This window comes from Notamacropus eugenii, chromosome 1 (assembly GCF_028372415.1).
Source record: "Notamacropus eugenii isolate mMacEug1 chromosome 1, mMacEug1.pri_v2, whole genome shotgun sequence".
Classification (NCBI taxonomy): domain Eukaryota; kingdom Metazoa; phylum Chordata; class Mammalia; order Diprotodontia; family Macropodidae; genus Notamacropus; species Notamacropus eugenii.
Genome location: NC_092872.1, coordinates 477,298,325 through 477,326,201, shown reverse-complemented (window position 1 = coordinate 477,326,201; position 27,877 = coordinate 477,298,325). Strand labels below are relative to the sequence as shown.

Below are 27,877 nucleotides of genomic sequence, written 5' to 3'. Positions count from 1 at the left end.
TTCGAAGAGAGGAGGTGGAGGGGGGGGAGGAGAGCGCCTTTAAATCATTTTCAATTTCCCCAAATCCTTCCTTTTCCTCTCCTCCCCAAGTCCAGAGGAGAGTTTCTGGAGGGAACTTTTGGCACGATAGGGCAAGATCCAACCACCCTCCTAAGTAAAATATCCTGTCTCCGGCTTGGCCCTCCCTGCCATCAGGGACTGGCACTAAAAAGCAGGAACACCAATCTCCCGTAGAAAAGTTTTTTTCGGGGTGCGTGGGGAGAGAGGAGCCCCCGGAGTTCCTGCACCCATGTTCCTGGCTCTCTTGTTCACTGGTGCACCGCAGGGCTTGCTGCCCTTGGCCCCAGAGGGAGCGGAGATCCGCTGCGAGAGAGTTCCATGGTGGGACTGAGGCAGCAGCCGAGAAGAGGACTAAGGGAACCCCAGGAGTCCGGGCTGGGGGAGGTGCTGCGTAGAGCTCAGGGCGGCCGGGGCCAGGCCGGCTGGTCGGCGCTGTCGTCGGGGCGCGCGCCGTCGGGGCGCAGGGCGCGCAGCTCCCCATGGATCGCGCTGAGACTCCTTTGCCCCCCGGGAAAGAAAGAATGAAGTAGGAACCCGCGATGGAGCCGGAATCAGCCCCGGTCTCCAGAGTCAGAGCAGCTGCGTCCAGGGGGTGAGTAAAAACTCCCAACTCTGACCAGTGGAGGAAGAAGAGGAGGAAGGGGCGAGGGGAACGTGGAGAGCCTCCCACAGCCTTTGCCCCGGCCTCTGGGAGAGCCAGACTTAGTAGGGATTCTTTTCTTCTATCTTTGGCTACATGAGTTCAAAAGCCCAGTGGCGGGGAATTCCGGGGTCCGTTTTTGCACTGGGGGATGCCCTGGGGCGGGGGAGGCTGGAGCTCCTAGCTTCCTGCCCCGGTGTCGGGTCCCGCCTCGGGAGAGGGAAGGGGAGGGCCGAAGCTCCGGCAGACAGCCTGTAGGGTTTCCCTGCAAAGCTAGCAAAGCTGGGTGCTGAGGGGTCTTTGCGCTGCCCCCGCCTCCCGGCGAAGGAGGGAAGAGACATCCGGAAGGAGAAAAGAAGAAGGAAAGAGCATCCCTCCCACCCCCTTTTGTGCCTAATTTTGGGCTTCTCAGCCTTCCAGTGAAAAGTCTGTTCCTAGCTATCCCACTAGCCCAAAGGGTTCGATAAGAAGCAGGCAGTTAAGGGTTAATGAACATTGCGTTCGTCCCAGGCCCAATGATTTACAGACGCTCCCTTCCGAGGCTGGACTCCTCCGGGCGATTTGCAAGTCCTGGGCTCAATTTTCTTTCCTCTTCCCAGCCTGGGGGTTCTGGGGGCTCCGGAAGCCAAGTGGGGAGGGAAGCTAGAGATCTGCTGTGCTGGCGCAGGGCCCCTTCTTCCTGAGAACCTTGGGTGGAGGGGACAGCTTGGAGCCGTAGTGCCCCTAGCCGGGTGGAATCCTTTCAGGCTGGGCTGGGCTGATCTGGTTGGGGGGGTGTGTCTGAATGGTGTGCGTATGCCATAGTGTGCAAGTGTGCAAGTGTGCAAGTGTGTGTGTGTGTGTGTGTGTGTGTGTGTGTGTGTGTGTGTGTGTGTGTTAGCCAGTCAGTCTGGGACTGTACATGAGGAACACAGTGATTTTAACTTTCCCCTTGTCCAGCTGGGAACTCTTGTCGTCAGCATCTGTGCTTGGAGAAACTCTGCTTTAACTAGAGATTAGTTCCATTACAAGCTTCCCTTTTAAAGGAGGAGTACTGACTAGTCCCACAGCTGTGTGCTCCTACACGCCCCTTTCGTGCCCAGAGTCGAGGTTCCCATAGATGGCCCCCTCCCTGCCTGTTTTGTGAAGGAGAACTAGGTATTTGCAGCCTCAAATGCTTGCAAATCTGCTCCCAAGCTACCTTTCCCAGAACCTGGGCTGCCTAGGACTGCTGGTGACAGCTACTTCTCCTTCTTTGGCCCATGGCACTCCTCATTCCTACTTCAGACCTACTGGATTCCTGGAGACCAGAACTCCTTAGCTTCCTCCCCTAGGTGCCCCAGTCTCTCGATTTATCCCCATACCTCCCTTGCCAAAAACTACAGCTTAGAAATGAATTTCTAGTGCCCTCCCTTGAAATCTGGTGTTAAGATAGATGTCAGTTGGTGGGGACAGGGATTGGTTCAGGATAGGCACCCCACTGATAGAGCTGACCTTAAATAAGCAGACAATAATAGACAATTGAGTGTTTGAAGGAGCAGGAAGCCTGGATAACATTCTTCCCCTCCTCTGAGCCGAAGAAGCAGACAGTGGGGTTCAAGAAAAGGGCCCCAGAACTAGAGTCAGGAAACTTGTTAATCCAACCAGGAAGCCTGAACAGGATAGTTTCCCTATGGGAACCACAAGGCATTTGCTATAGTCTACAGTTCTAAGGAGAGATGATCGTCTCTCCCATACCTGCAGCCATAACATAAAACTTAAACCTCCTTCTAACAGAAGAATCTTAACATGTTGAATCTTAACATGTTGCAGAATCTTAACATGTTGAAAAGAGGAAGAAGGAAATAGGTGAGTCCTCATGGTGGCAAAGCAGAATACCTTCCTGGCTTGGTTATCCCTGGGTGTCTTTTGATGTGTGTCTATTGACATGCTTAGGCACTGCTCCTGAGCCTTCCGAGTTATAGAGAACAGCGAAAGGGTTTGACATCATGGAATGTATCACAATCAGATCAGCTTCATCTTTAATAGCTCTTCATCCTTTATCTCTTCTCTAGGGTGTGTCTGTGTCAAAGGAACAAGAGAGAACTCTGTTCTAGCCCCAACCCTGCCACTTTACCTTTAAGGGCCTCAGTTGGCCTTATTTGTTAAACAGTGATAAGCTTTCCTACCTCCCAGGATTGTGAGAATAAAATTAAATGATGGATGTGAAACACTTCCTAAACAAACACAAGGAATAATTGTAGTTCTTAATGAGCTTTTTTCTCTCAGCATGACATTGGATAAAACTGAGCAAAACCCTTCACCCTCACTTTGTCCCTATAGAAAATCTGTCTAGGCACAAAGAAAGTGATGGATTTTCTGTCCCTACATGTAGTGTTCCTACTGATCTCTTCTGGTAGTCAGTTGGACCAGTATCCTCATAAGCAAGTGAGTGGTGCCACTGACTAATTTCACTCCAGAGTTGATCCACTGAGGAGAACCCAGGAAGAAGCTGATAGGGGAGGGGATGGTATAGTCGAAGAATGCTGGATTTGGATTAGGGGACCAAGTCTGAAGCTCTACTCTGCCGCTTATTTCCCATATGACTGGGGTCAAGTCACAAATTCCTCTGGCCCTTAGTTTCTTCACTTGTAAAATGAAAGAATCCTTTCCAGTTTTAAACCCTGTGAAATTGAAGTCTAGAGAGGTATGTCTGACACATAGTAGGCGCTTAATACATGCTTATTGACTTCAGTATATCATATAGTAAGTTAGTGAGTAGTATAGGTGGGACCTGAACTTGGCCTTCTGACTCATCCCACAATTCTACCAACTACACCACCCCACTTCCCTTAGTATGCAGAAGTCAAAGAGGGGCTTCTTGAAAGGAAAAACAATGACATAGAATCGCAGAGTTGGAAGGGACCTCAGAGGTGGCCTGATCACAGCTGAACTTGAATAGAAATCCTTCCCATACTTTCCCCCCATGTGACCATCATCCAAGTTCAGGATCATAATTCCCTCAACCTTTGTCACCTAGACTATTTCTTAATTGATCTCCCAGCTTTCTAATCCATTTGTGTGGCTGCCAAAGTGATCTTCCTGATGTATAGGTCTGCCTATGTTACTCTTCTGCTCAAAAAATGCCAGTGTTTCCCGCTTTTTTGTTTCTTTGTGTCTGATTCTCTGTAACCTCATTTGCAATTTCCTCGGCAAAGGTACTGGAGTGGTTTGCCATTTTTTTCTCCAGCTCATTTTTGAGTTGAGGAAACTGAGGAAACAGGGTTAAGTAACTTGCCCAGGGTCACAGAGCTAGTAAGTGTCTGAGGCAGGATTTGAATTCAGGTTTTCCTGTCTCCAGGTTGGATGATCTCTACACTGTGCCACCTAACTGCCCCAGAAGGGCCTTGGGTTATAGCACATGATTATTCCCAAGAGAAGTCAGAATCCATATCTTATAATTAATTGGAAGAGGGCCCTTCAGCCTAAAAATGGGGATACCTGCATATACTCTTTTTAAATCCATAATTAGAATAAAAGCTCACTTTTCTCTAGTGGGTTACAATTTCAGCAAAGTACTGCCTTCACAATAACCCTATCCAGTAGGATTTTTTACAAAGAAGGGAACCAGCTAAGAGATGTGACTTGTCCAAGGTCACATAGCTAGAAAGTAGGCTGCTGGTATTGGAGTCTAAATCTAGAACTCTTTATATTACACTGACTTTCTATGGGGAAGACTCTTTACAATGTGGTTTTGGGCTGCTGTCACAACCTTGGGAGCCTCTCCCCTCCTTATCCCTCTTCTTCTTTCCCCTCTCCCTCTTTTCCATTTCTTCTCCTTCTTCCCCCTGCCTCAAGTATCCCTGATTGGGAGCAGTGGCCTCTTCTAGCTCCCCCACACCCCTTCAATAGGCAGAAGGGCTGAGCAAACAAAGCTAAAAAAAGGAAGCCCAGTGCTAGACATTATTACTGATAGTCTGAACAGGAGTGGAAACGAACAAAATGGTCAAGATGTTCTCAAATCATGGGACGGGGAACTAGACTTTCAGCCAGGAGAGGTGAGACAAGTGGACTTTGAAGCTGGTTGCCTCTGATGCTATTAATAATATAATGTAGACCCAGCCTTTCTAAGTTGTGACCATCTTCCCAAATGGTAGCCCTTTGACATCCCCAGAAACTATGTGGGAAGTAGAGCCGGCTAATAGGACCCAGAATGGGGACTTGGAGACAGGACATTGGTTTCTCAGCCCCAGCTCTGTGGTTGGCACAATCACAGTGATATTGGAAGAGTCAACTAAACTCTCTTTTTCTGCTCTCTGCAAAGTCGATTTAATATAGTACCTACCTCACTCACCCATATGACTGCTATCTTAAGTAGATTTTTAAATAACTTTCTGAATAATAACATTACTTAATATAAATTCATCTTTATATAGGGCTAGGAGGTTTATAATGCACTTTTGTCAGAGCAGTATCTTGTGACATAGGTAATGTAAATATTGTCCCCATTTTGTGGAGAGAACTGGCCCTTAGGGAAGTCAAGGGACCTAAGGTTGTACAGCTCTAGAATCAGATACCAGGTCTGCTTACTGTACAGACTCCTTTATAATATATCACAATGCTCAGTGTGTTGGACAGAACCTTGGATTGGATGCATGGGGTCTGGGTTCTAATTCCAGCTCTGACATAAATTTGCCTTGTGATCTTAGAGAAGTCCTTTCCTGTTCTGGACCTTAAGTTTCCTTCTCTGTAAAATGCGAGGATTGGACTAGATCAGGATTCCCAACTTTTTTAAGTCTCTGTGTCCCTTGGTTTTTAGTAAACCATCCTATATACCCCACTCTCCTTCACTATTGAATAGGAAAGGAATAAATTGTGGAGTTCGCCCTGCACATGAGATTAATTTTTCATAAAGAAAATTTGATTGATCCTGTAACGTTTTTTTAGTATTATGAAGTTGTTAAATGTTTATTACAACACAAATAAAGTAGTGAGAACCTTGGTTCTATTTCTTGCCACTGGTAGTCATTTGAATCTTAGTATGGTTTATTTCCTGTTTTTTGATTTGATTGAGAACAGGACTGAGAATCCTAGAGATAAATTGTTATAAACAGGCTGGTGAGCACATTGGGTAAGAAATGAGATATGCTTCTCCAAGAGTATACCAGAAATTTGTAACCTCATTGATTGGAAATCAATTTGGAGTTTCTGATTATTGCAGAGATGTTTTTTTAGCTCATCTTTCATTCATCTTTGCTCCTGATTTTTCTTAGCTCAATATGAGATGGGTTTCATGGTAAAGCCTCATTTGTTTGGTTTTAGTCAATAAGAACGACTCCTTCAATTGCCTCTTTCAGCTTCTTCAGAGGTTCTAGAACAATCCTCTTTCCCATCAGGTACTTGTCCTTCACCATCTTCTCTCCAATCCCTAATTTTTTTCACTAGTACGACTACTTTTGTAATATTTCATTAAGATCATATAGTTGTTTACCAAATAGTCATTACCCACCCCTTCACAAGTTTTTTTTGTGCCCTCTGGGGTACATTCAGGCCCTTGGAGCAGATGGTCTATAACAGGGGTTCTTTACTCTTTGTGCCATGGCCCTCTTTGGCAATCTGGTGAAGCCTATGGGCTCTTTCTCAGAATAATGTTTTTAAGTACATAAAATAAGAGACATGGAATCACAAAAGAAGTCATTTCTATTGAAATACAATTGTTCCAGGGCAGCTAGGTGGTGCAGTGAGTAGAGCACTGGCCCTGAGTGCAAATGTGGCCTCAGTCACTTGACACTTATTCCCTGTGCAACCCTGGGCAAGTCACTTAACCGGGATTGCTTTGCCTCCCCCCTAAAAAAAAGAAATACAGTTATCAAAATATTTTTAAAAATCATGAACCTCCTGAAATCTATGGCTCCTGGACCCCAGGAGCCCCAGCTCTGTGGTTGGCACAATCACAGTGATATTGGAAGAGTCAACTAAACTCTCTTTTTCTGCTCTCTGCAAAGTCGATTTAATATAGTACCTACCTCACTCACCCATATGACTGCTATCTTAAGTAGATTTTTAAATAACTTTCTGAATAATAACATTACTTAATATAAATTCATCTTTATATAGGGCTAGGAGGTTTATAATGCACTTTTGTCAGAGCAGTATCTTGTGACATAGGTAATGTAAATATTGTCCCCATTTTGTGGAGAGAACTGGCCCTTAGGGAAGTCAAGGGACCTAAGGTTGTACAGCTCTAGAATCAGATACCAGGTCTGCTAACTAACAGCCTTTAAAGTCCTTTACTGCTGTAAGGTGTTTTGAAACTATGGCTAAATGCATCTGGATATGAAATTCTCAGCTAAGACTGTTACCTGTGGGGGCTTGGTTGGTTGGGCATAGGCTCTTGAGATAGGAATATTAATTGCAATCCTAACTCGGGTGTTTAGACAGAATGTGCCGTGTTCTGGTCATCCTCTGACTACTCCCACTTGAAAAGTAGGAATAAGAAATCCATCAACCTCACAAGTAAATATAGTACTTTAGGTGTTAGGATTGACTATTTGCAAAGAGTTATTTATAAAGAGGAGAGGAGGAGGAGGCTACCCATGGAAACTCTTGGATTCCCAAACACAGTCCTTCCAAGAAAGCTCAGCACACCCAGCATAGTATATTGCATGCTGATAGTACCAGTGGCTGGGGAGGCTGAGGCTGGTACGTTGCTAGATTTTGGTAGGGCTAAAGTTGGCCAGGTGTCTACACTGCCTGGCACCAAGCTAGGGAACCCTCAGGAAGCAGAGGACCCCTAGACTTCCTAAGAAGTGAGCCAACCTGGCCAGGTTGGAAACAGGAGGTCACAGTATCTCCTTGGTGAGAAGAGAAGAGCTAATCTCCAAAAAGAAAAAAAAAGTTCAGTAAAAGCTAGTTTTTAGAGACAAACTGACAGAAACAACTTATTCACTCTACCTAAATGTTTTTGACAGTTGAGAAATTGTCCCTCCCCCTATCGTGTTCATGCTGTTATAGTTATGATAGGTTTGCAAAGTGCTTTACATACATTATCTTATACTCTGACCAAATTATCCCATGGATAATCCAAAACCAGGGATGCTTTTAAAATCACTTCTTCAGGGCTTTGGAGTACACTGTGACTTTTGGACAGCAGACTGATCTTTCTCATTCACTTTGGCTTGAACTAATATGAAAGCAAGTTTACATTTCCTGAGAATGCACTGGCTGGTGGCCAGGGGAGGCAACCCTGAAGTGAGCTTGGGGCTGGAGGAAGCCAGGCTTGGATGAAACATTGCCAGTTTGGCGATTCACATCATGGATAAGTTATGAGTGGATAATCAAAAGTTAGTTCTATGTGGAACATTTTTTATTGTTGTTCAGTTGTTTTCAGTCATGTCTGGCACTTTACAACACCATTTGGGGTTTTCTTGGCAAAGGTACTAGAGTTGTTTGCCATTTCCTTCTCCCACTCATTTTACAGATGAGGAAACTGAGGCAAACAGGGTTGAGTGACTTGCCCAAGGTCACACAGTTGGTAAGTGTCTGAGGCTGGACTTGATCTCAGGAAGAGGAATCCTCCTGACTCTAGGCCCAACGCTATATATGCTATACCACCTGGCTGCTCCTGTTGAACATTAAGTAGGTAATAAGCTGGGTCCCTTTAGGAGGAGAACTCACAATGGCCTAAAGGGGAGGGAGCACAGGGCTTTGGAGTAGTAGGTTCTGAGTTCTATTTCTTCCATTTGCCCACTTTGTGACCCTAAGTCCTCTGAATCTATGGGGCACTTAACCTCTCTTGCCTCAGTTTCCTTATCTGAAATATTTGAACCACCTATGCCTAAAGGGTTATTGTAAAGATCAGTATAGAAAAAAATAAATGCACATATATATGCACACACATATACATACATATAGACATACATGCATATATACATATATACATACACACATATATACATATACATACATATATATGTAGTGTTTTGCAAACTTTAAGGTGATAGATAAATCTAAATTCCTGTTATTATTCATCATCTTTAGGAGATCACCTGAAGCCTTTGTTGTTTGCCTTAAACCAGTTCCCTGCATATTCCTGGTCCCTGAACCTCTACCTGTGGCCTGGAGAGGATACTAGCCTTCACTCAGTCAAATTTAAGAAGTTCATGGGATCATAGATTTAGAACTAGAAAGGACCTCATCGATCATGTAGTTCAGTTGCCTCATTTGACGTTCCCCCTCCCCTTTCGCACTCCAAACATACCCAGGCCTTTTACTGTGGCTGGCTTGGGCTGGAAACTGTAGGCTGAACTCTGCTGAGGAAGGTGGAACTGGAACCTGTGGGGAAGAGTCTTTCTGGACTCCCCTGGCTCAGAGGTACTCAAGGGGCCCTGGGTGGGGAGCTCTCATGGAAAAATTCAGGAAGGGGAACCTGTCGGGATTAACAGTCCCATCCGTCTCTAGCCACACTTGGAGAAACTGTTCAGTTTTTCCACTAATGCCAGTGTCGTCTTGCCAAAGTGTTTTCCGTCGATGTTTTGGTCTTTGTCGTAGGGCCAACTGTGTTTAGAGTGGGCAGTGGAGGCTGAGCAGCCCGGGGCCAGCTGGAACCCTACCCTGGGCTGTGTCAGTGTTGCTATCCATCAGAAGTCTCTGGCTTAGGGCAAGGGACTGTACTGACCCCAATGTTGAGTTTGCCCTGCTTCCTAGTCTGGGAATTGTATTGTTTTTTGGTCCAGGATGGTACTGAGGCAGGAGCAGTAGAGTCACCAGGCAGGTGGGAAGAAGGTAGGAGACACTGCAATGAAAAGAACCCTGGACTCTAGTCTGAGCTCTTCCACTCATTTGAACAAGTCATTTCTTTTCTTTGAGCCTCAGTCTCCTCATATGTCAAGTGGGTATAATAATCTCTGGTGGTACCTCCCTCCAATGGGTTTTATGAGGTTTCAATGAAGGAACAAATGTGACGGACTTTGAAAAATTAAGTGTAAATGCACTTTGCAAATGCAAAGTGAAATGATTTGTAAGGTTGGAAACAGAGTGGCCAGAGGAGGGTTTGAGCATGGTACTTTTCCACCTGATGCCTCTGGGAAGATCCTGACCCTGTCTTTCTTCTTTATTTGGAGCCATTGGGTGCTCAGTGATCCTTAGTGAAAGGTCAGCCAGTGTATAGTAAGGGTAATCCCTTCCCCTTCTATGTGTGGAGAGTACTGGTTATCCTCAGCCCCTGGAAACACAAGAGGTCAGTCTGCTAAAGTAGAGATGGATTGTCACCCGCACCAGTGTCCTGGGAGCCTTCAGGCATCAGAGAATCTACGTATCCAGCAAAGAGGAACAGGCAGGGCAGTGTGGAAGATGTGAGGTAGGGGAGGGTAAGTCTGGCTGTGCCTCCCATACCTGCCCCTCAATCAGTTTATGGGCTGCTTGTATGTAGCTGAACCTCTAGCCTTTTCTTAGTGTCTTCTAGGGGAGCCCCCTTCTCCTCCTCCTCTGCCCTCTTCAGTTTCTCATTTTGGGGGCAAAACAAGGGGTTGAGAGATCCTGTGAATTAGTTAGACCCCAGTCTTGTTACATAAGCCAATTTATTGCCAAGCATCTGGAATGTACTAGGCACTCTGATAGGTCTGGGGATGCAAAGAAAGAAATTGTCAGACTTGTGTTTTAGAAATAACAATTTGTTAGCTGTGTGATGGATTGATTATTGATTGATTGATTAGGTGCCTGCTATGTGTTGGGCACTGGGCTAGGCCTTGGAGATACAAAAAACAAAAGTGAAACCCTCCTTGTCTACCATAAGCAGTAAGACTCCCTGAAATACAGAAGTTGTCATGTGCCAGATGGGGCAAACCACCACTGCCACCTTCCCTTAGATTATCGTAGACAGAGTGGGATTCTGAAACCCCAAGCCCCGGGATGAGTAGTCTCCTTCAGACCACTGGCCCTGCTTCCAGCGGGACCTTGCAGTGATCACTGGCAAGAAGACTGCATTTGTGATGGTCCCACCACCATGGCAGTCAAAACAGCCTAGCCAAAGCAGCAAATGTCCCAAGGGAAAGATAAGGCGAGGCATATGCCACGTCCGTCAAATTATTGCTACTAGTTCAACCACTACCTCCTCTCTGATTCAGGTAGACACAGCCCAGGACCTTTTGTCCAAGAACCCAGGAATAGAAACCCTTTTCCCCTTAAGCTGTAGACTCTGCTGCCAACTTGACTCCTGTTGCCATCATTGATGGTAGCAACCCTTTGCCACCCCCACAAGCCACTGAACAATTGCTAGCAGTGGGCAGGTGAGCCCAAGAGCCCCAGGAATAACAGTGTACCGGCCTTGCTTCCAGCCTAGCTGCTGTAATCATTGTCTGTGGGAGTAACCCTTGTAGAGATGGAACTGGGCAACGGCTTCTGCAAGAGCCCTGTTTCACAGAAGGATGCTGACTCTGAGTCAGTCCTTGTATCTTCGCTGTTTGGGAGAGATGACCATTTGTGGCTTTGGATGGTCCTGGCCAACTCCCTTCTCCCCTCCCCCAAACCACATTCCCTGGCAGTGGGATCTGGTTACTGGAGCTAGAAACTGATGTGTGTACTTTCTTCCTTTCCCTCTCTGATTCATAGGGGATTCTTCTTAGCCTGGATTGTCTTCTCTTCTACCTGTGGCCTGGCCTTCACCCAGGGAGATCCTGAAGGTACTTTTCTCTCTCTCTTTTTTTTTTAAACATTTTTTTACTTTAGGAAAAGGGAGCAAGGGAGGTAAGCATCATCCTTGGGAGATGTAGCGGAGAAACTCGTGTTCTGAACCACAACTTACCTTTGGATGCTTCAGTTTTCTGCACCAGTAAAATGGGAATAATCGTTATAAAGGAACAAAAGGCATTGTCAGAAATCTATGCCTCTCTCCTGCCTCTGGTTGGACTTCAATATTATTAAGCCCTTTCTGTATGCCAGGCCCCGTATGAAGTTCTGGTCATACAAAGAGAGGTCCCTGTCCTTATGGGAATTTAACAATCTAATGAGAGAGACAACTAAACAAGTACAAAGAAACAAGTTATGTACAGGAAAAACAGGAAAGCATGAATAGGAGGAAGGCACTGGAGATTAGGAAAGGCTTCTAATAGGAGGTAGGCTTTTCTTTGGGATCTAGAGCTTAGCTTTTGTTTTGTGTCATGGACCCCTTTAACAATCTGATGGGGACTACAGAGCCCTGTCTCAGAATAATGTTTGTTACCTATATTCCTAATAAAAGGCAATGCTAGCTTTCAGTTAGAGGTTGGTCAGAATAAAGATGTAATTAATTTCCTGTGTAAGTTCATGGACTCCAGATTCAGAACCCTTGATCTAGAGTTAGAAGGGACTCAGAGGTCCTCAGAGTTCAATGCCTCCCTCCATTTTTTGTCATTGTTCAGTGATTTTCTGAAATGTTCTACTTTTTGTGATCCCATTTGGAGTTTTGTTGGCAAAGATGCTGGAGTGGTTTACCATTTTCTTCTCCATCTCATTTTACAAATGAGGAAACTGAGGCAAACAGGGTTAAGAAATTTGCCTAGGGTCAAACAACTTAGTAATTGTCCAAGGTCAGATTTAAACTCATGAAGATGAGTCTTCCTGACCTCAAGCTAGGTGCTCTATCCCCTAGCTTTCCCTTTATGTTACTGATGAGGAAACTGAGGCACAGAGAGGTTAAATGATTTGCCCAAGGTGACCTCCGTTGTAAGCATCCACTTGTCACAGTGCAGGGAACATGAGTCAGGGGATCCAGGCTCAAATACCATACCCAAGTCCTATGACTCCAGACTCCAGAGCCTGTGCCCTTTCCTCTGTACCAAGTTTATAAAGCTTGGTATTGACAGCCCCAGAATTGGAGGCCAGGCTCCCTGACCCGTGTCTCAGAGTGCGAGGAAATGAGCTTGGTATGTGGAAAACTGGAGTGACATGGAAATGGGAGAATAAATTAGGGGAGCCTGAAGGTGTGTACCCAGAGAAGGGCTAGATAAGAGAGCTAGTGTGGGCTGCTGGAAGAGACTTGATAGTCAGGGTGGTAGGGAAGGAAGCCTGGCCTCACCAGCCTTCTTGCCTCTCACTCCTTGCAGCAGTTGTCCCACTGAGGGCCAGAAGATCCTCTTGGAAGAGGGGCGGGTGGGTGTGACTCTCTCTTTATGTCTGGAGACTGAAACATCTCTCTCCCACATCTGTTTGTCAGGCAGCCACCTACTTGTTCTTAAAATAGCAATACCTCTTTCTCCCTAGCCATTGCTTTAGGGGTGGGCAAAGTAGCCTAGATTATAATCCAGGGATCCTAGAATTGGAGGTGTAAAGGGAAGTTTCCAGGCCTAATCTTTGCTTTAGCAATAACCTAGCTTCAGAGAGAGGATGGGGGTGGGGTGAAGCCCAGCAGGACTTTTTTGCAAATGTCATATTTTCCAAACTTGCTTCCCCCTCCTCCCCACCCCCACCTCCCCTGCAAAGTAGGTGAACAGCTGTCCAGAGCCCTGAGTCAGGCACTTGGGGGGAGGGGGGTAGGAGCAGAGGAGGGGTGTTTTGGAGCAAGGTTTATGTAATAAAGGCATCTAGCCTGCTCCAGCTGGAGAGCTTGGTTGGGTTGGCTCAGTTCTCCCATCTCAGCCATTTGGCCGGTTCTTACTGATACTCTCCTACCCTCCTCTATTCTCTTTCCCCCACCCCCACCTCTGACCCATATCTCTCTCCCTCTCATCCCCGCCCCCCAAATGACCAGATGTTCTTTCATTGGTACTTTTATGACTCTTGTACAGAGTGAGACCCAAGGATCAACTCCGAATGGGCATCAGGTACTCTGGGTTCACATTCTAGTTTTTGATACAGCGAGGTGGCACAGTGAAAGAAAACTGACTTAAAAGAGTAATCCTAGTAACCATAATGTTGGTTTTGTTCAGTCTTTTTTCAGTTCTGTCTGACTCTTTGTGATCTCATTTGGAGTTTTCTTGGCAAAAGTAACTGGGGCAGTTTGCCATTTCCTTCTCCAGCTTGTTTTACAGATGATTACAGATCCCTGAGGCAAACGGGATTGAATGACTTGCTCAGGGTCACACAGCTAGGAAGTGTCAGAGGCCAGATTCGAACTCGGGAAGAGGAGTCTTCTTGACCCCAGACCTGGCACCCTTTTCATTGTGCCGCTTCACCCCAGTAACAATAATTAGAGCGAACATTCACTGTGCTAAGTGCTTTAACAATTATTATCTCAGTTGATCCTCACAATCACGCTGGGAGGTAGGTGCTATTATCATCCCCATTTTATAGATGAGGTAAGTGAGGCAAACAAGTGATTTGCCCAGGTCACAGAGCTTGTAAATATCTGAGGCAGAATTTGAACTCAAGTTTTCCTGACTCCAGGTCCAGTACTGTACCATCAACTACAGACACCTATTGTGTGACCCTGGAGATAATAATAGTACCTACCCCTCAGGGTTGCTGTGAGCACAAAATGAGATCTTATTTGTAAAGCATTTTATTAACCTTAAAATACTATAAATAAATGCTCTCTAAATGTTATTATAATTATTTTTATTTTGCAAGTCACTTACCCTCTCTGGGCTCAGTTTCTTCATCTGTAGAATAAGCGGAGCTGGACTCAGTGACCTCCACGGTTCTTTGTAGTCCTGATAGTCTGCTCTCAGTGACTCCTTCAGTTTTGACATTCTTTGTTCTATGGGCCCTTTTAGCTTTGACTTTTCAAGTTCTTTTGTCTCTTCCAACTCCAACTTTCTAATGTTTTGTGTTCTAACAGCCTATGTTCTAGCTCTAACATTCTATGTTCTTGGGCTCCTTCTAGTTCTGACATTCCATATCCTCAGGTTTTCTCTAGCTCTGATATTCTGGGTTCTAAGTGGCAGTCTACATCCTAAGGTCCCCTATAGCTTACCATTCTTTGTTCTGAGGTCTCTCCGCCTCTAACATTCTGTGTTCTAAGACTCCTTCCAGTTATAAATTGACTGGGTTCTAGAGTCCCTTCCAGATCTAACATTCTATAAATAAATCCTAGGTGGGCTGTGAGAGATGGGGTGTGCATTGTATAACTTCCCCCTTCACTCCAACACTCTCTTCCCTCCCATTGAATTGACTTCAATAACCTTTTACTCCTTCCAAATTTCTCTTTTCTGAGACTTGAACCCAGATTTTCTGACTCCCATCTCTTTTCATTTTTCCAGCTGAGAAGGAGAGAAGAGAGTAGGCATTACCTGGTCCCTCAGATTCTTTGGGTCTCAGAACTGTTTTAAAGAGAAGGGGAGTGGATGATGCTGAGAGAGACTTACGAATCTAGAGGAATTCATCTAAGGCTTGCTTACCAGGGTTGTTAAAAATCCAGGGATATTTGGTGGGGATCCCCATTTGTTTAGCTGGTGATTTTATGTCTCAGACCCACCCAGCTCAGTGAGTTAGCCAAATCTGACCAGGGCTTAGGAACCCACCTTCTTATTGCTAGTTCCCCAGATGCCAACAACTCACTTGACTCAGTCGCTTCAGGGTGCAGAAGGCCAAAAGCAGAAAGAAGGAGAGAAGCTTGCAGGATCTTATATAAACAAATTTGGGAAGTTTTTTTTTGGACTGTTATTTTCTTTGGTCCATCAAATTCCGTGCTGGTAATTACTGGGCGGATGTGGCCTGTCTTGGCTCATGGTCAGTTGTCCAAACTTTAAGCTCTGGCCAGAGGACAGATTTCAGGAGGAAACCGAGACTGCCTCTTCCCCATAGAGAGTTACATTTAAAAGTTCAGCAGGTTGATAAGAATTCTTTCTCCTAGTGTGATTTTCACAATTGGAGCCTTCCTGGAGACCTCAGGACATTGTCTCAGCCAGATCTCATTGAATCTCACTGAATCACTAGAGACCTTAGGGGTTATCTGAGTCTAGCATCCCTCCCTGTGTTTCCACAGTGTATCTGTGGTTCTTGTGATGGAGGCTGGCCATACTTGGCTTGGGAACTTTCAGTGATGGGAGTTTACTCCCTTATGAGGAAGCCCTTTTCATATCTGGAAACTGGGCTACACGGAGGATCCCCTTCATTTGCAGTATGACAGTAACTTTCAGAAACCCTTCTGATTTTTGAAGACAGCTCTCATACTGCCCCTCTTTTCTAGGCTAAATAGAAGGAAGCTGTATGGTACAGTGCTCAGGGCATCAGATTTAGAATCAGAGAGCCCATGTTCACATCTTGGATCTGTTACTTCTTATCTGTGGGAGCTTGGGCAAGTTACTACATCTTTCTGGGCCTTGGTTTCTTCATTTGTAAAATGAGGGGCCTAGGTTAGATGACTTCCCTCTCAGCTTTAAATCTGTGATCTCATGATCTCATGATCATCAGTAGGAGGTGGGAAGGCTTTACAGGAAGAAGAAATGGGACTTGAGCTGAGCTTTGACAGAAGGGCAAAATTTGGAGAAGTGGAAAGTCTTAACAAAAACAGAATAATGAGTTAGTGGTTTAGGGTACATCCCCACTGTGCAGTGGATAAAGGTTAGATTTAGAGTCAGAAATACCTAAGTTCAAATCTGACCTCAGATACTAGCTCCATGACCCTGGGCAAGTCACTTAACTTCAGTTTGCCTCAGTTTCTTTATTTGTATAATGGGTATCAGAGTGGCACCTATCTTCCATGGTTGTCGTAGGATTAACGTGAAATACTTATAAAGCATTTTGCAAACATTAAAGTGCTACTTAAATATTAACAATAATAAGGTTGGTGCATTTCCCCAAGACTGTAACTGGCTCATCTTGTTCCCCACCTCCTAGATGTGGATGTCCTCCAAAGGCTGGGCCTCAGTGGGAAGAAGTCGTCTGGTGGTGGACGGGCCCCGGGGCTGGCCCCTATCCCTCCAGGAGTCATCCCATTCCAGTCGGGATTCATCTTCACGCAGCGGACCCGCATTGAAGCCCCCACCCACACCATCATTCCCACCACCTTTGGTACTGAGCTGACCTTGGTGCTGAGCCTTTGTTCTCACCGTGTCAATAATGCCTTCCTCTTTGCTGTCCGCAGCATCAGGAGGAAGCTGCAGCTGGGTGTCCAGTTCATTCCTGGCAAGATCGTCCTCTACCTGGGCCAGCGGCGCTCCCTGGCCTTCAGTTATGATGTGCATGATGGGCGGTGGCACCACTTGGCCATCAGTATTCGAGGCCAGGTGGTTACCCTCATTACTTCCTGTGGGAAGCACCAGATACCCATGGATTTGCATTTTAAAAAAGATGAATCTCTCGATCCTGAGGGGTCTTTCCTCTTTGGGAGGATGAACCAGCACTCAGTGCAGTTTGAGGGTGCAGTATGCCAGTTCAATATTTATCCTTCTGCCAAGGCAGCTCATAATTACTGTAAATATCTGAAGAAGCAGTGCAGACAGGCTGACACATACCGGCCACTCTTGCCCCCACTCCTTCCCCTCCTTCCCCAGGACCCTGATGCCAATGCCCACCTCGGCCTCCAGACTGATGTCTCTCTGCAGAGCCTGAGGAACCTGACCACTGTGATGCCTCCATTGGCATCCTTTCGAATTGCAAAGACCACCCAGGCCTTGCCCAGAGCACCAGGCAAAGGTGCCAAGATAACGGTGGTGCCTTCAGCACTGACCAGCCCTGGGTTGGTGGTGCCCCCCCCCCAACCTATGAGGACTAGCACTGTGGATCCTTGGTCATCCCGATCCACCCCAATGAGTAGTCTGGTCTGGACCACACCAGTGACTGCAAAGCCATTGCCTTTGTCTTCTGGCAAAGTTTCCTTCCCTGTGCTCAGGCCTGCACTGACCACCTCTCAGAGCCGCCCCCCTAAACCTCCCATTCCTGCCATGATGCCTGTGCCTCCTACATCTAAAGCCAGTGTGGTTAAGACTCCCTATATTCCCATTAAGCTAGTAACTCCTGTCACTGTGGTCTCAGCTAAGAGATCCCATTCCATGGTCAAGCCAGTGCTAACTTCCCCATCTAAGAGCTTCCCTTCTACTATGAAGCCAGTGCTCCCTGCCTCCCACCTCATCCCTGCCAAAGCCCCACATCCTCCTACAGCAAAGCCCGCACTTCAGAACTCTGCAACAGCCAAAACTCCTCTTCCTACCGCCAGGCCAGTGCCTCCTCCTATACGGTCTTCCTTTCCAATCACCACCAAGACAGTGCCCCAGGGCTCCAGAGCCAATATGGCCAGAAGCCTTCCTTCTACCAGCAAGCCAGTGTTGGCTTCTACTGGCACAGCCAAGCTGACCTCCCCTTCTACTAAGCCATCCTTGCCAACCTCAGGTTATACCTTAACCCAGACCCCTAGGCCCCCAGTGAAACCAGTGTTTCCTACCATGGGGATCAAAATGCCCAGAACAATACCTCCCACCTTCTACCCAAGCTCTTCTGGTCTCAATTCCACTGCCAGCAAGAAGGTGGCTGAGTCCACTGTGAAGAGGAAATCAACTCCAAAGAATACTCCCTGGCCACCCAGCCATCCAAGCCCTAGGAAGGCTGGGGATGCACCTAGTACTGTTTCCTTTCCTTCAAGCCTGAAGAATCTGACTACCCAGCCCATCCCCAAACAGTCTCAGCCCAGTCATATGGCTGCCACGATTCTCACACAACGCCTACCCTCCAGCTCACGAATTGGGGGTGCTGTCACCCTCACTCACACGGATGGCTACCTGTTCTTTGATCCAATTGGTCCCACCTTGTTTCCATTGCTGTTGGGACCTCCAGGGCAGAAGGGAGACCCTGGCTTCCCGGTAAGTCTAGATGCTTAATGTGCCTCTTCCCTCCCTTTTATCTTAGAGTGTAAGTGACAGTGGCCATAGAGACCAATATCAAGCCAAGACAGAGGTAGTACCTGTCATCTGATCACTGTTTGCTCCAGCTTTTATGGGTACCCCAGGAAGATTTGATGAGGTTCATGACAGCCATGGTGCTCTAGGAAGAACACTGGACTTGAGGCCAGAGGCCATGGATTCAAATACCAGTTCTGATTACTTTCTGATGGAGCTTGGTTAGGCCACTTCTCTCAGGCCTTCAGTTACTCAGCCATAAAACAAGGGAGATTGGCTAGGTTCCTTCCATCTTTGAATTCTGTGATCCTGTGTTTTCTGACACTGGATAGATATTGATTTATAAATCCAGGCCTATAATGGATGCCCAATGTTTGCCTACTATTCTTGACTTTTCTGAAGTATTAATTATGGCATCATGGGGTTGTGGAATTGGAGCTGAACTTGGAGTCAGGAGAGACCTGGGTTTGAATCTCTTCCCTTGACTCTTCCCTATGTGATCATGAGCAAATTCACTTTGGTTTGATGAATATCTTTTAAGCACCTCCTATGTTCAGAGAACTTTGGAAAGTGTTGGGGATCCAAACACAGGATCCCCAAGAATCTTCCATTCTCCTGGGGAGAATTGCTTCACCTCTCTGAGCCTCAATTGTAAACTGGGATAATATTATCTTAGGGTTGATTTTTATTCTTGTTGTGGTTAGTTTTTTTTAAGACCTAACCATGCGATTTTATTTGTGAGTTAACTCACAGGGAGTTAACTCCCTCTGCCAGTGCAGAACGGCACCTGCTCTGTAATTTACAGAGTTGCCTGGGGCACTGGCAGGTTAAGTGCTCAGGATCATACCCCACATTATGTATCAGAGTCAGGACTTGAGCCCAAGTCTTTCTGACTCCAAGGCCAGCTCTCTAGCTGCAATTGATTTAAGAGACAATTGAGCTTTTATAAAGTGCTTGTAAATCTTAAGGTATTATATAAATGCCAGCTTTTTTTTGTATTATGATGATGACAGATCCTGGGGTAGGAGTTAGCTGATGGCACAAGTTGCTTACTAGGGCTGATAACCAAAGATCATTTTAAAAATCACTCGTAGATTATAGCTGATTTTGGGGGGATCCCTGCTATAAAGACTGAGTTTCCTCCCAGACATTTTGCTGATAATTCTCCACTAGACAGAAAATGACTCCTTCTTGGTTCTGTGAAGAATTTCCCTTCTTGAGTTGTAGGATTTTTAGCACTGGGACTTGAGAACTAACACAGGATCATAGGGTCACAGACTTGCAAGAGATGATCTCGTCCAACTACCTCATTTGACAGATGAGGAAATTGAGCCTTTGAGAAACTTCCTTGGGGTCCCAGAGCAAGTTGACTATAGATGTAGGACAAGAGCCCTGGATTCTTGGAACCAAATCATCAGTTCAGTTTTCTCTCCATTATCTTTCTATTCCCAAATGACTAGTGTTCTTCTAAGGTCTTCTTTTGGCTCCCTCTTCCTTTTCTTTCACCCCAGACACCTGGCTCTTCCCATTCCCCTGCTGGGTCAGGTTTCCTATTGTTTACTAATTCAGTGTTTCTCAATCCAAAGTACCTTAGAGACAGTGACAACACTTCACATTCTCTTCCTTGGACTCCTCTGTCCATCGCATCCTCAGCAAGCAGCTATCAGAAGGTAGGGAGCAGAATTTAGAGAGAAAGAAGAGATTTGGGGTGGTAGCAACAGGATGAAGAGAGAAACATAGAAATGAGGAGCTATTTAAAATTTTTTTTATAGATTTTAAGATGTGAAGACCTTTGGTAGTAAAGAGAGCTGGATGGATAAAGTGCTGGTCTTGGAGTCAGAGAGACCGAATTTGATTTCTACCCCAGACACTAACTAGCTATGTGACCCTGGGCATGCCACTTAACCATTATTTGCCTCATTTTCCTTATTTGTAAAAAGCCCTTACCTCTTAGAGTTATTGTGATGATCAAATGAGATAATATATGGAAAGTGCTTTATAAACCTTAAAGCATTTTATAAATGTTATTTCATCATTATCATCAAAGGTTTGTTAGACCAGGAGAAAGTCCCCAGACAGAGATGCTCTATGGACCAGTGGTGGGAAAAACCAAGAGAGGCAGTGGATCTGCTGTCTGGAGGAAGGGGTGTGGAGATCCATGCTCCAGGGAGATTTTTCATTTCCATAAACAGGTAGTGTAGTAGAAAGAACACTGGTCTTGGAGGAATAAAATCTGAATTTGAATTCTGGTTCTTCAACTTATAAGCTGTGTGATCTTAGACAAATTGCTTTCCCTCTCTGGGCCTCATCTGTGAGAAGGTCAGGCTTGAATAGTTTGGGTTTGTATGAGCAGAGGAGCAGGGGGCAGGAACATTTGAAACATTTTAGATCACCAAGAATTCACATTCACCTTTAAGCTTTCCCACTTGTTTAGGGTAGAGTGACTTTCTCAGGGCTGCCGGGCTGACTCATCAGCAGGTCGGGCCACCAGATCTAGTTTCCAGGGGGCCAAGGCCACAGCTGCTGCTTCTCCCCTGCCTCAAAATGTACCAGCCCCCAGGCTCTTTAATCCCCTGCCCAGGCTCTAGAGCTCCCGGCCAACCACTCTATTTGAAGTCCCTGTTCCCTGCTGAGTGGACAGTGGCTAGTGCTTGGAATTTCTTGATTTTAAAAACACATTTAATTATTTTTGATAATCATTAGTAATAATATTTATACAGCCTGTCTCTAAAGGGACCAAAGCACTATTTTTTATTGTAACCATATTGTAAATCTTATGGAAATGATTTACATTACTTTTCAATTATGTAAATGTTCCCTAAGGCCCTGTTTTCTGAAATCCATTTACTCCATTAAAACAGCACCAACTAACACACAGTGAGGGCATGATCCATGTTCCCAAGGGAAGGACACAGTCACATGGAGCCCTCTGAGCTACATAAGACTGGCCACAGGCAGAGGGCCCAACTTTCATGGCTTTCTCTGACACTACTCATCTCTCTAAGTTTCACGTCCTTCCTTCTATTTCAAAACTGCTCCATGGGGCTAGTCAGAGGATCATAGCATTTACAATTGTCAAGGATCTTACTTAGAGATTTTGTAGTCATTTTGCAGGTAAGGAGTCAGAGACCCAGAGAGTTGAAGTATGTTGTCTAGCGGCTCACAGCTAGTTAGTGTCAGAGTCAGATTTGTACCCCTTCTGACTCCAAATTCAGAGAGATTGCAGCTCCGTTGGAAGGACTGGAAAGGTATTCCCATTTTATGGGGCAGAGGTTGGGAAATGGGGTAGATGATAGTGGGAAACAGGCCCAGCAAGGTGTTAAGGGCTTTGCCCAGAGTCATTCGGGGTGTTTAAGATAAGACTCCCAAACTATTCTTTCCACAGAATTTAAGAAGTTGAAGAGACCTTTTAAGATCATTTAGTTCAACTTCCTCATTTTAAAGATGGAAAAACTGAGTTTCAGAGAAAGAAGGAAGGAAATAAGCATTTATTAAGCACCTAGTCTGTGCTAAGCCCTTTATAAATATTATCCTGCTTAATCTTTACAACAGCCCAAGGAGGAAGGTACTATTGTCATTCCCATTTTACAGTTACTGAGGCAGACAGGTTAAGTGACTTGTCCAGGGTTACAGAACTGGTAAATATCTGAGGCTTGATTTGAACTTAGGTCTTCCTAACTCCAGGCCCAGTGTTCTAACCACTGAGTCTAATGTGATAGAGCTAGCCATTAATGGGTAGAGAGTTACAACAAGAACTTAGGCTTCCCTAACTCAGGAAGGCACGTCTTTCATTCTACCATATTGTCTTTGAGGTCCTAAAAGGAAGATAGTGTTTAGACTACCCTGGCCCCTGGCCAGTTTTCATGTTTAGAATCTGCTTTCCTTCTTGTCACGCTCCTCAGCACCTTCTCCCCTCTGCAGCAAATACTTTCCATTCTGTCTTGCTGTTAGAATTGGGCTTCCAGCTCTTACTGCCACTCAGAGAAACACTCCTTAGACCTGATGGGAGAACAGACGTGTCCAGCGTCCTGGTCTGCCCTCAACCTAGCTTGATAGGTACACTGACTTCTCTTGATTTCATCCCCTACCTCACTAAATCTCCACTTGTACCAATCTCAGCATTCATCACAGCCGGATAATAGGTAGATACCTGAACGTAGAGTCAGGAGACCTGAGCTCTAATGCTGACTCTGTCCCTGTCTCTATGAACTTGAGTAAGTAATTTCTTGCTGAATCTCAGTTTTCTCATCTGTAAAATAAGTGGGTTGGACTAGGTGATTAAACGTGAGAATAAATGTCCATTGCTTGAAGTTTCTATGAATGTCAGCTTTTACATCTCTGGTCCCTTCCAACTCTAATGGCCTATGATTTTTAGTTAGGAGATGTTTCACTCAAGATAAAGTTAGGCAAAAGTACCTGTGCAGCTGCCCCTTTTAGCCACATTCAAATATCATAATTATTTTAATTTTAGGACAGACATAAGCTCAATGGAGACTTTCATTTTTCTGTAGAAACTTTTACTCGTCTTTGTAAATCAGAGCTACTCTTTAGTGTAGTGGAAAAAGGTGTGGAAAAATGGGTGTGATTTTTATAGATGGAAATGTTTTTATCTGTAGAAGTGAGGTGACTCACTCAAAATCATGAAGCCACTTAGTGGCAGAGCTGGGGCCAGAATTCAGGTCTCCTAAACTCTCAGTCCTGAGTTCTGGTAGCTTACCCTCTACCTCCTGGCCTAATATCACTTACTCTACCAGCTCAATAAGCTGAGGCAACCAGACCACTTGCTATTGACTGGATGATTGGACTGTGTTCTATGAGAACTAAACAGTTCCTTTGCCACCAGCCATGTTGGGGGGGAAGGGAATAGGATCTTTCTAGGTGACCCTGGACATCAAGAAGATTCTAGGGAATGAGATCAGCCATCCATGCCATGGATGAGGAACTTCCCTCACAATTTGCACCACAGGGGTAGTGTGAGAATGGAACTTGACCTTCTTCATCTCTCCTTCCAGGGGTCTTTAGCCCCCATGCTCCCCCTCCCACTTTCTTCCATGAACAGAGCAGTTGTGCTGTGTACTGGCCTCAGAGGGCTCGTTGTTTGCTCGAGGTGGAAAATCCCACCCTTGCCTCATGAATCATCAGGAAAGCCACCCCAACTCAGGCTTGGTTCCCTGGAAAGAGATGGCAGATTTTTTTCCACTGCTCTGAGAACAGGCAGGGTCTCAGATTGGTTAGGGAGGAGGGGTGGCAGGAGAAGGAAAGAAAGGGAACACAGCCCACTAGCTCCTTTCCTTACTAACAAAGTTAGTACTGAAAACTTAAAACACCCAGGCTGAGCCACCATGCAGGGACAGCTTAGAGGCTCAGACCTCTCCCAAGATTCCCACAGTGACAGAGCTCTACAGCGTTTCAATGGGTGAGAGAGGGGGTTGGGAGAACACAGATGCTGAATCAGGTCAACACTTGAAGGAATTCATTTTTGCCCCAATATCATCCAATGAGCACATATCTGGACTGAATTGGGCATGGCGACTCTCATTTGAGTAATTACTCTGGCACTTAATGTGTCTGCTCTGGGCAGATGTTGTGTATGAGGTCAGTCTCCCATCCAGGGCCTTTCTGCCCTGGTTATTTTTTGATCATTTCTTCAGCTGAGGAAATTTTAGTGTTCGAGCTGGGAAGGAGATGCTTCATAGTTGTCATAGACATAGAGGACTTTTCACGAGCTGGGTTTCAGGGCTGACTCTATCCCTGACTGTATAAGCAAGTCTCATTGTTTTCATCTGTGAAATGGGAATGATAGTTTTTTTTCCTCTGCCATATTGCAGGAATATTAGAAAGTACATATCAGAGTGAAAGAGTTGGGGAAGGAAACGGACATAGTCACTGAGAACCGTCTTGCCTAGATTCTAGTTCCATTCTTACCCTCAATTAGTTGTGTTTCTTTGGTGCTCCATCCTTTGCTCCTTGGAATTTTCCTCCAGTTCTGAGTAAAGTGGAAGCATAAACCCCAAGGTAGTGGGCTGATGTTCCCCCAAGGGGATTCTGCTCTTGCCACCTTCTAGCCTAGACGTGACCAAGAGCAACCAAGCAACCAAGGATTTGTAAATCTGTGTAGTCATATGTCAGCTTCCTTAGAAATACACCCACGGGAAGAAGGTTGGCCAGTGAATTGGACTGGCCCCAAAATACAAGCACATTTGCTTCAAGGAAAGCCTGTGCCAAAGTCCTTTGTAGCTGGAAGTCATAATTAAAAGAGAGGAATCCAGGAAAAAAAGCCAGGCCTTCCATTTCCAGATGTGAGAGGCAGGGATTATTCTGCCCAAGTGATAAGTAGGAAAATAGAGGCCCTGAGAAAAGGACTTATCCAAGGTGATACTCTGAATTAGTGGCAAAGACCAGACTGCATCTCAGTTCTTTTGATTTCCAGTTCAGATAAGAGACCATGCAACCTTAATCTCTCTATCTTACATGTCTCAAGTGGGGATATAGAAAGGGCAGGTGAGGGGAGTGTTGGCCATATTCTTTTTTAAATATTACTCTTTCATGAGAGAACACATTGTTCTCTTAAATAAGATTTCCAGGAGTGAGAAATGGGAATTAATTATCAGCCAAACCATGCTGAATTTCTTATGCTTTTTCTACTTTGAACTAGAAACCTGGGGTATGGATAGCGCTGAGCAAGTATCCCATACAGGTTACTCAAAAACAAAAGTCTATTTAAAAAGCCCCTAAAAGACCAACTCCTACTGAGAAGAGGAAATCATGGTGCAGAGAAAGGAGTACTGAATTTGGACCCATAATATTTTCTTCTTTCCTTTGTGACTTTAGAGAAGTCTTTTCCTGTCTTTGGGCTTTGATTTCCCCATTTGTCACATGGGGAAAAGACTCCCTCTTTTGTCTCACAAGGCTGATGTGAGAATCAAATGAGATGGTCACTATGAAAACTTTGGAAAAATTTTCAAAATTATAAGTCACTATACACGTTTAAGGGTTATTTTTATTAGGCATAGAGGATGGGGACTAGCCCTGTGATCTCATTATCTAGGGAACTCAGATGATAAAACACTTTCCAATCATGCAGATCAGCACCTGCAAACATTTGACCATAGAGACTTGTCTAGAGACAAGTTCCCCTGGGCCACACAGCCTTGAACTCAGGTGTTCCTGGCTTTGAGACTGGAGTTCTATCTATTAGGCCACACTCCCTCTCCTATTATTGTCATTCCTCTTCAAATGGGGATGGCTCCTCATGTTTCTCTAGACATGCTCTGATGAAATAAGTTTTGGCTTGGGTTCTGGGTAGTGGATTTGGTGGGCCTTTGTCACTGCCCACTCTAATTCCTCCTATCACTGGGTGTGAAATCCTAGCCTCTATCTACAGCAATAAGTTGCCACAGAATATTGGAATATGGACTGTTAGAACTGAAAGGGACCTTAGAATCATCTGATCTAGAGCTGTGAAGGATCTTCAAGAGGGTCTCATACAACCCCTCCTTTTATTTAATAGATGAGGGGTTTACATTTATGAAGGGGCTTACCCAGGGTCACGCAGATAGACAGTAGCAGAGACAGACATTGAACCCTATTCCTCTAATCCTAACTATAGTGTCTTTTCCATTGGGCTAAATTGCTTTCTGGAATATAGAATGTTAGAACATAGGAACTGACTACAGCCAGGCTGGTAGAGACTTGAGCACACAGAGTGTTAGGCTATAGGACATGGTAGAACGAAAAAGGATCTTTGAGAACATCTTGGGGATGACTTAAGCTGAATGAATGTTTCTGCTCTTTACTCTGAATGGGTCTGTCATTCCCCTGGTTACAGGCCTGGAGAGTAGATAGGGATTGAGGGACAGGATGGGTTATTGTCTCTGAGGCTTTGGCCCTTTTAAAAGCCTGGTTTGTGTATGGGGGAAAGAGGAGAGCATACAGATGGAACATCGAGTACCAAGGAGATGGTGTAGAAGGAAGAAAACATTTCAGTAAGATGGACTGCATAGGTAGGAGAGATGAAAGATGCCAGAAGGGGAGAATTCAGTTGGGAGGGCAGTGAGGGAGAAACTCAAAAGGAGGAGATCTAGGAGGCGGACAGCTGGAACTGTGGCTGGGACTGGTTTGGTTCTAAACTGCTGCAGAGGGGCATTGGTTCAAAGGGTTGTCCTCCAGACTGCTCTAGTGTCATTACCCATGCTGATGGCTGGCATAATTGTCAGTCAGTGAGTCAGTAAATATTTATGAAGCACTTATAACCAGGAACTGTGCTGAACAGTGGGGATACACAGACAGGTAAGAGGGTTCCTGCCCTTGAGGAGCTCTCAATCTAATGAGGGAAACAGCATGGCAATAACGAGGGTATAAACAAAATAGATACAGAGATAGATTAAGATAGAGATAGATATGACAAGATAGAGATAAATTTGTAGGTATAAATATATCTGTCTTTACCTCTACTTCGCTGTTTGACTGTCTTTCTTTCTATCTGTCTGTCTGTCCATCTGTGTCTGTTTACTTGTCTATCTGTTGTCTGTCTGTCTGTGTCTATTTAGCAGTTTATTTGTCTGTCTCTCTGTTTGTCTGTTGTCTGCCCATATCTATCTAGCTGTATGTCTATGTCTGTCTGTCTATCTAACTGTCTGTGTGTCTATCTGTTCTGTCTGTTTTCTGTCTGTCTCTTGTCTGTCTATGTCTGTCTAGCTCTCTGTCTGTGCGTCTGTCTATCTGTTGACTATCTATGCCTATCCAGCTGTCTGTCCATCTGTTGTCTGTGTCTGTCTAGCTGTCTATCTGTCTATCTGCTGTTTTTCTGTGTCTATCTAGCTATCTGTCTATGTCTGTCTGTCTAGCTGTCTGTGTGTCTGTTCTGTCTGTTTTCTATCTGTTTTCTGTCTATGTCTATCTAACTGTCTGTCTGTGTGTCTGTCTATCTTATTTGTCTGTGTCTTTCCAGCTGTCTGTGCTTGGCTAGTGTGGCAATAGACCAGAAATAGCAGGAGCAACATGGTATGGTGAGAAGAGCTCTGATTTGGGAGTCAGGAGACCTAGGCTGTATTCTAGGTGTGCCTCCAACTCATTGTGTGATCTTGGGTGAATGACTTCTCAGTCTTCATTTCATCATTTCTTCAGTGGAGAAAATGGTCCCTGGCGTGCCTGTCTTACAGGGTGATATAGGAGGCTAAAACAATTACGTCACGCATGTGTTTTAAAATATCAGGGGATGGAGAGGGGGAATGATGACAACCTGTAAAATGATGATCATTAAATGAGGGATAGCACTCTGTTGTTGCTAAGGTTCCTTCTAGTTCTTTGTGTTCTTCAAATTCTGTGATTATCTTAGCATCTGTCATCAAGTCCCTAGGTGACTCACTTGCTGTTGGGTGGTGTCAGTTTTTGTCTGTAGCATGGGTAGATTAGCATAAAGAAGCCTCTTTGAGAACCTGGGGCTCTCAAAGGGTATGAAGTGGCATGCTGG

At 45.2% G+C, this 27,877-nt stretch overlaps 1 protein-coding gene across 3 annotated transcripts in view; it reads left to right on the top strand.

Annotated features, from left to right (window-relative positions):
• Positions 1–564: 564 nt before the first annotated feature.
• The window catches only part of COL27A1 (collagen type XXVII alpha 1 chain), a 242,942-nt gene continuing 215,629 nt past the window's right edge, over positions 565–27,877 (top strand). For all 3 annotated transcript variants that reach the window (XM_072632427.1, XM_072632426.1, XM_072632425.1), the window contains exons 1-3: positions 565–652; positions 11,267–11,337; positions 16,412–18,369. In XM_072632427.1, the coding sequence (XP_072488528.1) occupies positions 600–652; positions 11,267–11,337; positions 16,412–18,369 (2,082 nt within the window). In that variant the 5' untranslated portion in view covers positions 565–599. The remainder of the gene's footprint in view (positions 653–11,266; positions 11,338–16,411; positions 18,370–27,877) is intronic.